Source organism: Thermobia domestica, chromosome 18, assembly GCF_964235325.1.
Source record: "Thermobia domestica chromosome 18, izTheDome1.hap1.1, whole genome shotgun sequence".
NCBI classification, from domain to species: Eukaryota; Metazoa; Arthropoda; class Insecta; order Zygentoma; family Lepismatidae; genus Thermobia; species Thermobia domestica.
This window is the reverse complement of record NC_137471.1, coordinates 134,047,930-134,065,668: the sequence shown is the minus strand read 5'-3', so window position 1 is coordinate 134,065,668 and position 17,739 is coordinate 134,047,930. Positions and strand designations below refer to the sequence as shown.

The 17,739-nt window shown below is 37.4% G+C and overlaps 2 protein-coding genes across 5 annotated transcripts in view; one reads left to right on the top strand and one right to left on the bottom strand.

Moving 5' to 3' along the window:
• LOC145676093 (adhesion G protein-coupled receptor L4-like) overlaps positions 1-17,739 on the bottom strand; it is a 295,890-nt gene that overhangs the window by 178,253 nt on the left and 99,898 nt on the right. The gene's annotated exons all lie outside the window — the stretch shown is intronic.
• The window catches only part of LOC145676094 (sterile alpha motif domain-containing protein 3-like), a 105,107-nt gene that overhangs the window by 31,898 nt on the left and 55,470 nt on the right, over positions 1-17,739 (top strand). For both annotated transcript variants that reach the window (XM_081746976.1, XM_081746977.1), the window contains exons 4-5: positions 1,557-1,721; positions 2,594-2,711. In XM_081746976.1, the coding sequence (XP_081603102.1) occupies positions 1,557-1,721; positions 2,594-2,711 (283 nt within the window). The remainder of the gene's footprint in view (positions 1-1,556; positions 1,722-2,593; positions 2,712-17,739) is intronic.

Below are 17,739 nucleotides of genomic sequence, written 5' to 3'. Positions count from 1 at the left end.
GGCAGCTTTCGGGCCTGTCTGGGTCACTAGCTGAGGTAGGACCTGAGAAGCGAGACTCAGACCACGTTAACCTGAACAAAAACTGGACCCAAGTGAATCAGATGACCCCAGTGATCCGTCACCTATGTCATCATTCATACATACATATTTCTCTAAATAATTCTTTCCTATAAATAATTACATTTTTCATAAATAAATAAGAGGAAAAATCGAAAAGTCTTTGTGCCTATTTTTATTCGAGTGTATAATACAAATTAATTCAAAATGGAGATATACGAGCGGAGCGATAGGTTTTTCTTGAAACGAACCCTCCCAGAGTAACTTCCGATTTTTCAACTACATGGCGCTGTTATCAGTTGCCAAAAGATTGCTGGATTACTCAACATCCATAGCATATGGGTAGCGAAATATTAGTTGTTTTCTGTGGTGTAAGAAGCACACAGTCACAGATATCTACAGGGAAATAGAGCTGGTGTATGAAGACAAGTGGCGAAATGTGCAATGGTGTTGCAAGGAGTTTGAAAATGGACAAGTAAATATCCAGGACAATGAACGATCGGGCTAATCTCGCTTTTCTTGCTGACACCGTAGAACATTACAAGTATTGACGAAAGGTAAAAGATGATCGACATATTTATCTGAAGGACATTGTCAGAGATGATACATGAGTGGCAGTGAATATGAAATTTCCTTTGGTAGTGTTTATGACATTGATCAAGATCGTACCCTTCATATGGTATGGAACGGTGTCATGTGGTGTGGAACGGTGGCTTCATAAGCTTCTTAATGATGTCAACAAGAACAAGCGAATGATCATGTCACAGAAACATTTGCAGCGTTACGTCGAGGAGGAGGAGGACAGTTTTCTGGACCTCATTGTCATTGGCGATGAAACATGGATACTATATTGCATTCCCGAGTCAAAACAGCAGAGCAAGGTGTAGAAACATCTGGTTCGCCAATAACCGAGAAAATTCCAAACAATCCATCGACCGGTAAATTTATGCACACAGTGTTGTGGGACAGTTGGGACCAGACCTACTGGATTTCCTACCAAGAGGTGAAACCATAAAAGCAGAACTCTACTGCCGCACACTTCCCCCATCTGTGAACAGCCATTAGGAAAATTCATAAGGGTATTCCGGATGTTGACAATGTGGCTTTCCTACACGGCAACGCAAAACCGCACGTGGCATACAAAACAATCGCGAAACTTCAGTTTTGGAATAGCCCAAATATTCTGTTTCGTCCATTCAAGAAGTTCCTGGCAGGACAGAAGTTCATGAACAAAACCTAGGCGCAGAGCGTTACTTATCGTTGATTCCATGATGATCTACGCAGCAGCCGTCGGGAAACTTACGGTACTGTGGGACAAGGGCCTCAACAGAAGTGATGGTTACATAGAAAAGTAGATAAAAGGTGCGTAGAATGCTGTGTATATCTTGTTTTTTCCTTTATGATTTGTAATCTGGCTACAGTGGAGTAGGCGCAAGACTTTTCGATTTTTCCTCGTATTATGTATTGATGAATGATTGATTGTTTCATATCTGTTTTAGGCAATTAACGAGGAAGTGGCCAATTGACTTCCCAATTCCACAATTCCGTATTGATGTTCAAACATATTTGGACAATGGTGGTCCAGCAAAGGAAGAGGGCTTATTACCACGATACAGGAAGAGTATAGTGAAAACATTATTTGATGCAATACTGGAATATACAGTGTACGTATTTCCTGAGATATACTTCAATATCTGTTTCACCTTGATAGGTGGCATGACTATCATACAACAGTGGTTACAAACCTTTTTTGACTGGCGACATACTTTACTGGACACCCATAACATAACGACACATTTGTATGATTTTTAAAATTATTTATAATATAAATGATAATAATCTAAGACTATAACTTTTTGTAAGGTAGTGATTCTACGTAGTATTAAACATTGTTGCTGCCAATAGAGGCATTGGAAATGAGATGAAATCTTTCAGTTTTATGTCCTACGCTTATGCCGGCTAGACTAAAGACGATGATGATGAGAAATGAATGATATGGTGGAATAAAGGAAGTGGAAGGAAACGGGAGAGTCCCGAGGAAACGCACGCACACAGTGTTTGTCCACCACAAAACTCACTTGGCGCGAGCTAGAATTGAACCAAGGAACCCATGCACTGGAGTCGTTCAGTTGTGCACCCTGTCTATAAATTGCTTTTAACTAATCATGAAATTCTTTATGATTTTTAAATCATGGTGCACGGTGATTTAGTGGTAGAGCTCTTACCTCTTGTGCATGGGGTCCCTGGTTCAATCTCTGGCCAAGGAAGTTTGTTCTGGATAATATCGTGTTCGTAGATTTTCTTGGGAACCCCCGACATTCTGATTCCATCAATTCTTCCCATCATCGTTCACTTGCCTTAACTATCGTCTCCTTTAGCCTAAAGGGCATAATCGTGGGACGTTAAACTGAAAGATTTCATTTTTATTTGTAAATAACTTATAATCTTTATTTAGTGAATACTCGTACTCTTAATCATTTAAGTAAGGACAGCCATTCGTGAAGACTAATAATACCAATGTTAACATTTCTTGTAGAATTCCAACAAGTTCCCAGTACGCAGATGTTGGAAGGGCTCTAGTTTGTAAATATCCATGTTTGGAAGATAAACCGCCTGCGATGGAAATGAAAGGTACTTCTAGATGGAAACCTTACGTAAGTATTAAATAGTCATTTATTATGAACTCTCCTATAACTTAGATTTCAGTCGTAAAAGTACTAAAATCCTTAGCTTAATTAGAATTTCAAGTAGCTGGTGTTGAACACATGTTCTTCCTCTGCACGGGGTTATCAGGGCCGGCCTTAATCCGATTGGACCGATTGCTTCCAATCGGGCCCCATGCCTAAAGGGGCCCCGCGCTAGTGTCCTTTACTGTACTGTACTGTCCAGTCTAATCTACTCTCCACTGCCGTTTTAATAGCATATTAGGCCCCAGAGCAAACAAATGTGTTGTGATCCTTATGATTTAAATTTTGCTGTAATTAATACATGCCATGCGGGGCCCCCAATGCTTGCTGGGCCCCCGGCCAAGTCGCTAACGTACCGTTAAGATGTCTCTGCTACTCTCGGTTGTACACACAACAACATTTTGCAATACAGATATATCCATGGTTTCCAGAAGGGAGTGTATGGCCTCTCTCTAACAAGTAAATGAATAGTTTGTATTAAGTTTCCGGTTATAAGCAAATATTTTCTGAATTTAATGCTGCAGCAATTTCTTTATCTTTTACGTTTGCAACTTCTTGTGCAAAAATATATATTATGTCCAGGAAGTATTCTGCACTCCCCTAACACTGTCTCAAATTTCCTTACACACACACACACACACACACACACACACACACACACACACACACACACACACACACACACACACACACACACACACACACACACACACACACACACACACACACGTATACGCGTACTTGTTAGCTCCGAGTTGGGAGACCGACTTGTTGGAACCAAATGTGCATAAAAAACTAGAAGAGATACAAAAACGAGAGTGAGATCAAAATGCATGAATTTTATTCAGATTTGCGGTGGGAAAATACTTATGTCGCTATTTCTTCCAGTTTCTTGGGAACTGCGTATGGTGCCGTACTATATTTGTTGGATCCTGGTGCCAACATCACCTGCAAGATATAATTGGTACCGGTACCAATAACATATCTGGATGATCTAATGTTACACACACACACACTATTAACACTCTTCTACAGAATTGCAGGCGTTATGAGGACCTCTACAGTGTCGCAATATTTCAGAAATCTACAGTGTAAAATAATAGCACAAGGTAGAAAAGTACACGCAGTTTTGGGGAAATAAGTCTACAAGAATGTAAAAATATGTGGAAAGAAACTATATAGTTGTTTATATTTAAATTATCAGATATTCGTCAAGTGAACTGCCTACACTACTCCTTAAATCTGGCAACCACGTTAAACCGGGAGACACACTGTATGTTTTGCTCTCCACTTCGCTTTATCGGAGTAGAAGTGGGTATTTAAAACAAGTTCTATTGGGAAAGAAAAAACTCGTTCGTAAACGGGCGAAAGGCAGTTCGAAGTTTGCTATGACCACAACTGCTCGCTGCATTTGTTAATAAACGCTCAGAAAGATATATCCACCTTTTCAATATACTCTCCCCCCATTCAAACAGTTCCTTTACCATGTGTGTCACGATGACGTAGAAACATTCTCACGACAGTGAGACTTTTTATATCACATTCGTCGATAGAAAGGAAAAGCATAAGATCTGAACTGTTTCGAAAGAAAAATGTTAATACAGAAACATAAATAGGATATGCTGAGAATTTTAAAGCGTAGCTATTTTTGCATTTTCTTGCTATGTACTTAGACGTTCAATAAAGGTCATTTGTAATTGCTTTTCGGATAGATGAACAGGACTTTTGATCGGGCTCTTGTACTGATCATATGAATTTAAATGTATTTCACATTTGACACTTTAAGGAACAACTTAATTACATTGAAACGTGCACTCAGTACAAAAATTGCACATTAGAAAATGACTGAGACAACTTTGTTTCCACATTTGTATATAACTTATAGAATTAGAAAATATTCTTGTAATTGTCTTGGTCACTGTGTAAGATAATTCTTTTGGCCATCATTATTATATTACTGAATGCGTCTCTAACAAGGTAACTTACGGAAGTGTAACTCACTGATTTGAATGAAACTTTGCATATTTGTACAACATCGGAAAGGAATCGACACGTATTTTTTTTTTTTTTTTTTTTTTAATTCGGCAATGGTCCGGGTTTAAGGTCTCTCGATAACCCTTTGAACATAAAGGAAGGTTTTGAAGCATAGACAGAAAACAATCATTTAATATAGAAGAACCCAGGGAGGTTTCAGGAAAGCTGATTCAAAATCTGACGTCAAAATTAGAAAATTCAAAATGGCGGATCCAATATGTTGATTACAATTAACAAAAGTCTTCTGGTTTGAAACCTGCGTGCAGTTAGCCCCCCCCCCTCAAGCTAAATTTAAAATTATTTTTATGTCAATCGTTTGATCAGGTATGATAAACAATTTTTAACGTTTGATTAGCTTTACTAACATAAATATAAGCGATATTTAGTAAGGGGGCTAACTACTCGCTAGCCCCCCTTCACGTCAGATTCGAAATTTTTTGATGTCAATCGTTTGATCGTCGTTTAATCAGGTTTGATCAATAATTTTCAACGTTTGATCAACTTTAGTAAAAGAAATATAAGGGTACCAAAACGGGGGGCCAGCCCCCTTTCACATCCGATTCGACTTTTTCTTATGTCAATCGTTTGATCATCGTCTGATCAGGTATGATCAACAATTTTTAACGTTTGATCAGCTTTACTAACAAAAATATAAGCGATATTTAGTAGGGGGGTTAACTACACGCTAGCCCCCCCTTTACCTCCGATTCGAAATTTTTTGATGTCAATCGTTTGATCATCGTTTGATCAGGTTTGATCAATAATTTTCAACGTTTGATCAACTATAGTAACAGATATAAGGATTCCAAAATGGGGGGCCAGGCCCCCTTCACCTCCGATTCGATCTTTTCTTATGTCAAACGTTTGATCATCGTTTGATCAGGTATGATCAACATTTTTTAACGTTTGATCAGAGTTACTAACATAAATATAAGCGATATTTAGTAGGGGGGCTAACTACACGCTAGCCCCCCTTCACCTCCGATTCAAAATATTTCGATGCCATTCGTTTGATCATCTTTTGATCAGGTATGATCAAAAATTTTTAACGTTTGATCAACTGTACCAACAGAGATATAAGGGTTATAAAATGGGGGACCAGCCCCCACTTTACCTCCGATTCGATCTTTTCTTATGTCAATCATTTGATCCGACACGATCAACAATTTTTAGCGTTTGATCAGCGTTACCAACATAAATTTAAGCAATTTTTAGTAGGGGGCTAACTACACACTAGCCCCCCTTCACCTCCGATTCGATCTTTTCCTATGTCAATCGTTTGGTCATCGTTTTATCAGGTATGATCAAAACATTTTAACGTTTCATCATCGTTACTAATATAAATATAAGCTATTTTTAGTACGGGGGGCTAAGTACACGCTAGCCCCACTTCATGTGAGAATTGAATTTTTTTTATGCCAATCCATTGATCATCGTTTGATCTAATTTGATCAACAATTTTCAAAGGTTGACGAATTTTACTAACAGAGAAAGAAGGGTTAAAAAATGGGGCGCCAGCCCCTTCCCTTACACCTCCGATTTGGTGTTTTCTTATATCAGTTGTTTTATCTACGTTTATTCAGGTTTGAACAATAATTGCCAACGTTTGGTTAACTTTATTACCGAGACTTGTAACACTCCTAGAAATAAACAACTTTTAAATGTATTTAAGTGTATTTTAAATGTCTTTTCAAACAATGAAACAAGAATGCGTAATAGAAAGGAAACAATTACATAAATACCCTTTGGCTGAAATGCTGGGCTTCGCATGGTAAGAATAATATTTATGCAAAATCTTTAAAAGTAAAGAAATGCGTGATATAATCGTAATATGCGTATATAATCGAATTATATATATAAACACTATTAAACGTTTAATAAAGGTCCGTCAACTTGGAGTCCGGAATCGGCAAATCACATATTAAACATGTTCATAATTTTGTACACATTTTGTACATCGTTTAAAAACATTTGTACACCCATGTGTTTCCAGAAATTTGCGATCAAAATTCCGCACTCCAACTTGACGTTCGAGTGCGAAATCACCAGATTCGAGATTTAGGTAGCTAAAAATAATATGCGAATTTCGTACAATTTTGTACACCTTTAAAATAATTTTGTACACTTCTGTGTTTCGAGAAAATTACCGTCAAAGTTTCGAACTCAACGTTCATGTTGGAGTACGGAGTGTTCATATCGAAGACTTAAGTAGACAAAAATAATCTACGAATTTTGTACACTTTTGTACACCTTTTAAAAAAATTGTATATCCCTGTATTTCGAAAAAAATGGCCTTAAAGTTGTGGTTTCTGCCTTATAAGCAAACCATCAACTTGGAGTGCCGATTGTCAATATCAGACATATACTAAGCAAATAAGATTGTACCTGTCCCGTAGAATTTTGTACAGCATTCAAATAATTTTGTGACCTCCTCCGTGGCTAAGCGGTAGCGTACGCGCCTTCAGTAGGTCCCGCCTCATATAGCCTCGATGCTGAAAGGACGTTAAACTCAAAATCAACTAAACTCAAATAATTTTGTTCACCCCTGTGTTTCCAGAAAATTAGCTCTAAAATTTCGAACTCAACCATCAACTTGGAGTGCGGAATCTTCATACCGATGACTTAAGTAAACAAAAATAATGTATGCATTTTGTACACTTTTGCACAACTTTTTTAAAAAATTGTGGCCTCCCAGTATTTCGAGAAAATTGACCTTAAACTTACGCAATCTACCATGAACAAACCATCAACTTACGTGTCTGATGTTGGCCCCTCATCTCTCCCAAATTACACCAAACGTCGTCCATCGGAAGTGCATCGTTAGTGCACATTAGTGCACTAAGAACTAACATTAGTGTTAACAGAGTTTACGAGTTTTTGAAGATTTTTGGTGGGGTCTTTCTTCATATGAAGTTTGCTCGCCACCCGTCTTTATGCAGACAGATTTTCACCAAACTTATCACATCATTAGTGCATTATTAGTGCACTAAAACACACTAAGCACTAAGGTTAGTATTACCCTATTGTGGGACATATTCAAGATTTTCGGTGGGTGGTCCGACTTCAGAAATATCAAATTTCATACTAACTAACATAGATAGGTTACATGGGTTAACGGCAATCGTAAGTGCATCGTTAGTTCTCTTAAACGCACTGAGCACTAATGTTAGCGTTACCATATTTTGGGATTTATTCAAGATTTTTGGTGTGGGGGGACAATTTCAGAAATATCAAATTCCATACAAACTATTATTTTTTCTAGAAGTACTAATGATGCACTAACGAATGGCACATTTTTTTCATTAGTGCTTGAAGTGTGGGCAAGTTCATCATGACCCCAATGACATTTTACTTGTAGCACCTACACTAATGAACCACTAATGTTAGGGGTTGTTGCACTAAGAACCAGTAACGATGCACCAATGATTTTGTGATAGTGTTCCAGATTCAATTACAATGTTAAAGCATTCATCGACTCACGCGGAACTATTGCATTCTACAAGTGGAAATTTGTATTGTTATTATTTTAATGAAGATAAAAGAAAACCGGTTCTAGATGTTTATATTTCTGACACACTGCTGAACTTTGTTTCATCCACCTGGGTCAAAGTGACTATCATAAAAAAGGGTGTGAGGAACCCCCTGCTTGGGTGCCATGACAGTGAGAACGGCTTGCATTATTTTTTTCTCTCTCCTATAACAAAATACTTTGGTTTGTGTAATATTTACCTGTACCTTGGGCAGAAAGTACTCATACATGTGCACTATACTTAGTAGAATGTTAATTTCATATTAACAAAAGAAGAATGTTTTTAATATATGTAAGTTAGTATTATGGGATAGTTGTTATGGACATGTTTTATGGTTACCTAGTCAGTGAGTCTGTGTACTTAACAGTTTTAAGAAAAGGATATTATAAGTTATATCAAATAATAAACCAGTTTAACACCGTTTATAGACGTTGTCATTTTTATTAAAAAGGTGAGATTAATGGTATTTGAATATCGAAGCTAATATTTTTATGCCAAAGAAATACTACCACTTCGGATTTTTATCTCAGCAAACGAACCAGGTTTACGACTATCTTTTTGATAAGTCGTTATACTCCCAGGGGTGTAGCCACGGGGGGCTCCCAACGGCGCCACTCACCCAAATGACTTCCTTCCTCCCCAAACGACAGCTTTAATGTTTATATATAAATAATAATTTTCCGTTTCTCTTCATCAAATTTTCTTCAAACTTGGCACATATATACAAGACCGAAAATAAATCGACACGTATTTTTTGTTTCTTTCGGGAAATAGGTTGAAGGGGGCAAAGGGCCCCTTTTCAAAAAAGAGTCCCCTTGATTAAAAGGGCCACTTTAAAGAAACTAAACTCTGCCCATGCAAAGATGACTTCAAAATAGGGAATACCGGTTTTGCCGTTTTTGCGAGAAAAGGATTATAGGGCCAATGCCCAATTCGAAATGACAAAGGACCCCCGCATAATCCTTACGGAAATCGGATTTTCGTGGAACTGCTTGAAACCGTGATATGTTGTAGATATGATGTTTCTGAGAAAAAGTCTCAATGGACACAACCACAAATCACTGACCGTTTGGCCACTACAGGGTCACTTTTTTTAAAACAGCCGATGATAACGACATTCTGGATTTCGGTAAAAATGACTAAAACCGTGATATGCTGTAGATATTGTGATCCTGAGAATAAGTCTTAACGGATATAACCACAAATCACTGATCGTTTGACCACTGCAGGGCCACGTTTTTAAAAGCAGCCGAATATCCTGATATTGTGGATTTCGATCAAAATGACTGAAACTGATATGTTGTAAATGTTGTGATCTAGAGGAAATGTCTCAATAAGCACAGCCAGGAATCACTGACCGTTTGGCCACTACAGGACCACTTTTTTGAAAACAGCAGAAGGTATCGTTATTCCGGATTTCGGTGGATTCTTTGAAACCTTGATATGTTGTAGATATTGTGATCCAGAGAAAAGTTTCAACGTGCGCACCCACCAAACAATGACGATTTGGCCACTACAGGGCCACTTAAAAAAAGAACAGAAGGCAACAGTATTCTGGATGTCGGTGGAATTGCTTGAAATAGTGATATGTTGTAGATATTGTGATCCTGAGAAAAAGTCTTAATGGATACAAACACCAATCAGTGACCATTTAGCAACTACGGGGTACAGATTTATATTATATTTGAGTCCCGAGTTGAACCTCAAAAGAGTATCTCAAAATAGAAACCATTCCTGCAGGAACAACTGTATTTAGCATCTTGCTGTACTCTACTATAGTCACTGGAAAAACATCTTGGGACATTTTTCTGACATTGTCCTTCTCTATAACATAAATTAATATCTCCGTAATAATATAATTAAGATCCAATCATTGATTCATAAATAGATTTTCTTCTCCCACATTTGCAAATATTATTAGGTATCTGTGATACGAAAGCGGTTATTTGTAATAAAAACCTCCTATGTTTGACAATCCCGTAACATTTTATTTCAAAGATTGTGCATCATTTTGCAATTTGTGCGCAGTTATTGCTGTAATAAGGTGTGCGTTGTGTAAACTATGTTTATGCATCACACATCTTTTTACGGAATATCATTACTGTAAAACGTTTTTTCCAATAAATTCATAATTATAACAACTGAGGATATATGAAACTCGGACATATTGACAAGCGTGGAGACTCATTATAAACAAGCGCCCCGAATATGAGAGGTATAGAGATGCACTTTAATCAAACATCTCTTTAAAATAAGTAGAGAAAGGTGTTTCAAATCGTTCTACAACCTCCTCGCAGTAACCCCTGCGTGCGATAGTGGATAATTGTTCTTGACTAACTGCAGACCATTTCAAACCAGAAGACTTTTGTAGTTGTAATCACCATATTGGATCCACAAGTTTGCATTTTCTAATTTTGACGTCAAATTCTGAATCAGCTGTCCTGAAACCTCCCTGGGTTCTTCTATATTAAATGATTGTTTTCTGTCAATGCTTCAAGATCACCTCTAACGTTCAAAGTTTGTTTCTACTCTTAAACCGCACCAATGCCGAAATAAAAAAAAAAATACTTGTCGATTATTTTTCGATGTTTTACAAGTCTACAAAGTTTCATTCAAATCGGTGAATTTCACTTTCGTAAGTCTCCTTGTGAGATAAACATTCTATCCATAAATCTTTAATCTGTCTCTGAAATTAACTTTTTAGATTAGCATTTATCTAAAACATGCATTTTATATAATGTTTGATAATATAATGCTTTTCTCAATATTCACTATCGCTCCCGTGCCCTGGAAAAAAAATAAGTAGTTTAACGTAATCTTTTGTCGTGCGGAACGTACATGGACATCTCATGTGCCTCTGCAGCTTGGTTGTTTGGTTGGTTCGGATTTTAGCATGCCTTTTGAGCACTGAATCATTTGACACAAACTTCCGCCTTATCGTTATGTCCTAACCCCTTCAGTTCCCACCCGGAATGTTGTTGATTTCAGTTGAGCGTCCCTTTCACCAGCGAGGCTATATGAGACGTGGACTTACTGATTAACGTGGCAATCAAACCACATGAGCTCCCGCCGGGAATCAATTCCGCGTCTTGCGCCGAACGTGCATATGCCTACTATATAACAAAATTGCCAACTTGTATGGTGGAAGTGGTCGGATCAGAATCACAATCTAAATCGTTTTTTGAATTTGTATCCGAGATCTGGAATTGAATCTAAATTGGAGATATAGTTCTTGTGATTCAGCGTGTTAGTAAACAAGTAGTTACCCATCTTTTTCCGGCATTTGAAGCATATCAATATTAGTAAATGAAAAGTATTGGTAAGATACCGAAATAGAACATTTATATTTTTATAGGTAATTTCAGTGAAATTAGGGTTGCCATCCTTTCGGCGTTTGCCGAGCATGTCCAACATTTTGCGATTTTTCAATGTCGAGACGTAATTTCAATTATTTTTGAATAGTCTGACATTTAATCATATTTCTATTTGTTCAATATTTTGCTTGAAAAATTAGTACGTTTCTCAATTGCGTTAGAAAACTGTCCTTCATTGGTTTTTAATCAACTCTTTATTAAAATTGATTCTCTAAAATGTGTCGAAGTCCAAACTTCAAATTTGATCTCATATAACTCCCTAACTAAAACCTTGCACATCATATTTATTTCATATGAGTACAACGTTGTCAAGATTTACAACCATGCCAAGTTTGATTCAGATCAATGAATTTGGTTGAATTTGTACTGTATAACTCCTTTTGATCTTTCAGAAAATAATCAATGAAAGACGAAACTATAAATGACGAAAGTTATATAAGCATAGGCATATAGCATATAGTTTAGGCCTAATAACTCATTACGTGTCCCTTATCTTATACGAGTTCTTACGTTAGTCTAGAATGAAAATTTAACCCTTGCTGAAGAGTAGTGATATGGCATTTTTCAGAAGTAACAATAGCATTGAAATTTCCAGTTAACTTTATCAACTTTATTTTGCGATTTTAGCAGTACGGTAATGTAGCGAGTAAAGAGTGTTTTCTCTAGTCAGTGCTTAGTGTTAAAAAAAAATAAATAAAACTCGTTAATACAGTCAGTTACGGAATCGATCATTGTACTAAAATGTACGTAGTTTCATGAACATGAATTATGAAGAATTTTACAAATACTTGTTGCAACAACATAATGCATTACATTGGTCACAAAATGGTGGCCGAGGCAACTACAATTCTAATTCAAGAACCAATGCAGATTCAACATCATCCACACAATTATAAGGTAAAATGTTTTCAATTTTACTTGTAAAAAGGTCCAGCTTTTTAATAAAAGTCAGCTATTTTCTGAAAGAATGTCCACTGTTCGATAATCTTACAAAATCGTAGAAGAAATAATGAAATGAGAACAAATATTGACCAGTTGGTAAGTGTATTTATATCCTATACTCCAATCAAAACATCAAATACAGACTTCCCACTACCGCATCAGTATGAGTGCAGATAATAAATAATTAACATGACTTTCGATAACTCTCGGGATGAAATTAAATAGACGATAGGTTTCAGAGAATCTGATACGAAATTTTTCAACCTCTCTAATTTTAAACCAGAGAACGTATTAGTATCGGGATAGCAGCTTAAGCAATGCATACGAAAAGACATGCACTAACACCAGGGTCGTATTAAGGGAGGGAGTTAGGGAGGCTATAGCCCCGGGCCTCCAGGTGAATAAGGTCCTCCAATCTGATCAAAATCTCAACTGGCTTTCTAAAAAGAATCATGACGATATAATCATCATCATAAAATAAAGTGACCAAAAATATTAAACACATTCTCTTAACATTCCTACTGCACTTTGACAGAAATTTATTAGGGGAAGTCAGCAGGGGCCACATATTTTTTTTCTAGCCACAGTCCTCCAGATAAGTTAATCCAGCCCTGACTAACACCTTACGTACGACGGAAAAGCATTAGAAAAATGAAAATATTTCAATTCTTTTCCCTGTTAATCTATCTTAAACCAGGCTCTTAATGTGTTATCTTGAAATACGGAAACTGAAGTGACGTTCTATTAAAACCAAGATTCTTCTTCTCTTGTAAACTTTAAAATTCCTTTCACATAGCACGAGTGCGCAAAAATCCGAACAGTAGAGAGAGTTGAATTGATTTGGTTATGTATTCTTATGGCTGTGTGGAACCTGGGTACATCATTGCGGTCCAGAGTCCAATCAACATAGCATACAGTGGCGGCATCATGATGTCCACTCCTCAAGAAATTCAAGATAATGCAATCAGATGGCAAGATTATGGTAACATTTTTTTCTGGGATGGGGTATAGTAAGGGCATACTGTTCATTGATTATCTTCAGGGTCCAACGACAATTACAAGTGACTACTATTCACAACTGATCCCGAAAGTAAGGCAGGCAATCAAGGGAAAACGCAGCTACACATGAAAGTGTTGCTGCTGCAGTACAATTCTTCTACTCACAAAAGTCACCTTACCTCCACCGCTATTGCCGATGCCTGGTATAAAATACTTGAGCACCCTCCCCACTTTCCAGATCTTGCCCCAAGTGACTCTCACCTGTTTCCCAAGATTAAGTAGCACCCGCGAGGAACAAAGTTTGCCAACGATGTTATGCAGGCTGCCGAAAAATGGCTTCCAGCCGTCAAGGATTTTTTTTTTAAAAAACTCGTATTCATGCTCTAGAACATTGTTGGGAGAAGTGCATTATCGTGATATGGGACTATGTGGCAAAATGGAAAATCTTCTATATCGAATTATCGAACACTCCTCGTAATATCACTGAACACTGCCTACATTGCCTAATTCACCTAAATATACCGATTTTCGACCCTATAGAACGTGAGAGGTGTCGGTTGACAACTCCTATGCATGAAATTTTGCCTCTGTCGTCTCCCGCGTTGTATGGATAATATCTCACGAGGATACAGTGTCTTTAGATTTATTTAGGACGTGTTTTTTGCGAAACCAAATAATCAACACGTCTTCAGTGTTTGGCAATATTGTTGGTGAACTTTTGGTATTTGACGTTTTCTCAAGCTTGCGTTCGAAAGACGGCTCCACGAATCGTATACCGAAATCTTTCGATGTATCAGAGGTAAAGCAAAACATTTCTGTAATTGGTGTAGAGCCCAGGCTTCGCGAGTCGTTATGGCCACTGCAGTTAAAGAAAGAAAACATTCTATGATCCAAGGCCGCAAACAATAGGAGTGCAGACATGCAACACCTTGCAAAAGTAAACAAAAGTTTCCAGTGCATCACTAAGGTCTGGCGCTGATATTAATTATGCAACAACTTGGCACAATGGTGACGGAACTGGTTTTGTCTTATCCATCTGTAGACTAGAACAGTGATGGGCAAACTACGGCTCACGGGCCAGATGCCATCGGCTGAAATATTCTATCAGGTCCGCAGTATGGAAAATAAAATGAAATCGTTAAGTTTTACGTCCCACGGTTATGCCGCTAAGCTAAAGGAGACGGTGATGATAAGAGATAAGTGAAATGGTGGAACGAAGAAAGTAGGAGGAAACGGGAGAACCCCGAGAAAACCCACGAGCACTGTGTTTGTCCACCACAAGGTCCGCAACATGAGTCCTGATCTACAGAATTTAACTTCACTTCTGAAAATCCGTGAATCCCACTTTAATTAATATTGTGAGAAACTTGTAGATATGCTGTACAAATTTCATTTACCACTTCCACTTTATAGTCTTTCAATCATAGGCTTAGTATTACAAGAAGTCTTTTTTTTTTTTTTTTTTTTTTTAAGAAAATGTATAGGCCACCTAGTTGTTCTTTTTCTTTGAATATTAGCCCGCCAATGTGTTTTTCTTTTTTCTTTCGGCCCCTTCCTAAATAAGTTTTCCCATCATTGGAATAACACCCAAGCCCTGTGCAAAACAGTTTCGAGGTTCACCCCTCCTCCAGGAGTCTGGAGGATCGTTGCTATCACCTGCTTGCCTGATAATATTATTAGCACAGTTGGTTTACTTAATAGTATGCATGCTTGCGATAGAAGAACACAAATTTATCGAATTAAAAAATTGGCGATTTAAAAAAAGTTGGATCATTATATAACAGTTAAGAAGTAGTTCTTATCAAAAACAGAGAACCATTATGGCAGCCAAGTTTTCTTCTCATCGTTCTCTCTAACTAGACCCGATACAAAGAATGTATTGATTTTATTATATTTAAGTCCGGTATAGGAGGGGTGTTCAAATGGAAAGGTGAAAGATGACACTGTTGGTATAATCGATGTCTTTGTTAGAAAGTAATTACCAGACGCTGAGCACAACTATCCCACTGTATTATGAGCCGAAGGATTCCCTGTTCCCAGAAATCCAGTGGGTGTGATAGCAGCCAGTTTTACACTATTTCTTTCAGTTCTCGTCCGAGTCCAAGCGCTTGCCTTTGAGATGTCTTTTTAGCGGACCAAACAGATGGAAGTCGCAGTGAGATATGTCCAAACTGTAGGGCGGATGTTCAAGCTGCTCCCACTTCAAATTATTCAGTACACTTCGTGTGACCTGCTGGACGTGTAGATAAGCGTAATCGTGGAGCAGAATCACTCCACTTTCTCACTGACTTGTCGGACACACAGTCTCTCCCGTATACAGTCACCATCCGGCGATGAATATCGACCGATTAAATCCCTTTTCCAGTCAGAAATCGGATAATACCTCGCTGCTCCTCAATCGTCAAATGTTTCATTGTGAACGCTATTATTTCCTGACACACACTGCCGAGTCAATTCGACTTGGACGGAACACATAATTGCCTGATTCTCTCCTGCATCATGTGAAAGGCAGCTACGCATGGGCACAACCAGGCCGGACACTACATTCTCTCCTTAGATGTCGCAGTACTTTATTTCAAAGCGATATAGTTATTCCTACTTCAACACACGACGTTTGTTTTCTACGATGTTTCGTACTTTTTCATTTGAAAATTCCTTGTATATATGACTTTGGAGTACGGGACTTAACAATGAGACCGCGAATGCACTTTTGGCATGCGTGATCCCGCACACTATCAATAAATCCAGATAATTACCGCCATTGTATGTCCTTCGTGAGAGATTATGATTATGGGTTCAAATCAGTTATGCCAACTTCAAACGTTATAAAATCCCATCTCGTGGTGTAGAAATTCCCATTTTGCTCTTGAGTTTCCCACATTATGCTAATTATAAATTTACGAAACTTGCAAAGTAAGAAAAACAGAAGTACTGAATGTTATTTTCTGCGATATATAATTAATTATCCGCAAATATCGATTTTCTACGTTTATAAAGTAGCTTCTAAAGAATGATTTTTCTTGAAAGAAGCAATTTAGTATGTTGGTAGAAACAAATATATTTTGTTTTCGAAACTTATTATTTCTGCCACTCCTTTGTGCCATTATCTTCTACTGGATGTAACAACAAAGATTAATATGAAAATAACAAGAAAAGGAAATAGACAAAATACAAAAAATCTTCATTTCGCAGTATATATTTTCAACGCCAGAGCACAATTTACGTTTGTTGGCTGCCGACAGCATTAAAAAAAAAAAAAAAAAAAAGACATTTCCCTCTAGCATGTGTCTTCTTGTAGCATAAAATTACATTTACCTGATTACAGATTGAAGATTTACTAGGCTATTTCGGTCCTTAAAATAATTGTTGTCGTCGATAAGGTGTAAAAGTCCCACATAAAAATCCCTCATAACTTCCTTTATCCCTTTTCTAATAGCAAATGTTAAAAAAAAAAATCCTACAATATGGATTTATCCCACGAGTTGGTATCATTAGTTCAAGTTTTAGTGGTGGTAGTTGCTTCAAATACAAACCCGAGCAATGTGTTTTGCATATTACATTAGTGTGTCCCTTGTCATATAGCCTAGGTGCTAAAAAGGGAGATTTAATTCCAACCAGTCGATCAATGAGCGTCGTAAGCCATTGGCAATTTTCACAGATTAGAAAACCAAAACTAATTTGCGATTGGAACCGTAGTGCTAATGAAATGTCATTATAAAAGTCCTCTGTCTTGCCGTAAATCTTCGTGGGTTGTAATGTTAGGACATTTATCGTTAAACAAACACCTAAATTAACTTCTTCTTTTCTTAGAAAAAGAAAATCTCTTCTACATGAAAACTTATGTCAACTTTCCATTTTTAATATGAAGTTTTCCTTTTAATGAGCATCCTCCCGGTTTCTCCGCAATTTACCTACTACACTTCTAGGTTCTGCTCTATGACGTCATCTTCATTATAATCATTGGTTATACCTTGGTATCTCCCAGTTCTTTGCAATTCCTTTTCTTTTCCATTTCCCGCTATGTCCATTTCATTACTTTTCTTTCGTCAGTTTTCGATTCGCCTGTAAAACCATCTCAGATGGTCATTTTTCACTTTTTACTTTCGAACGACGAAG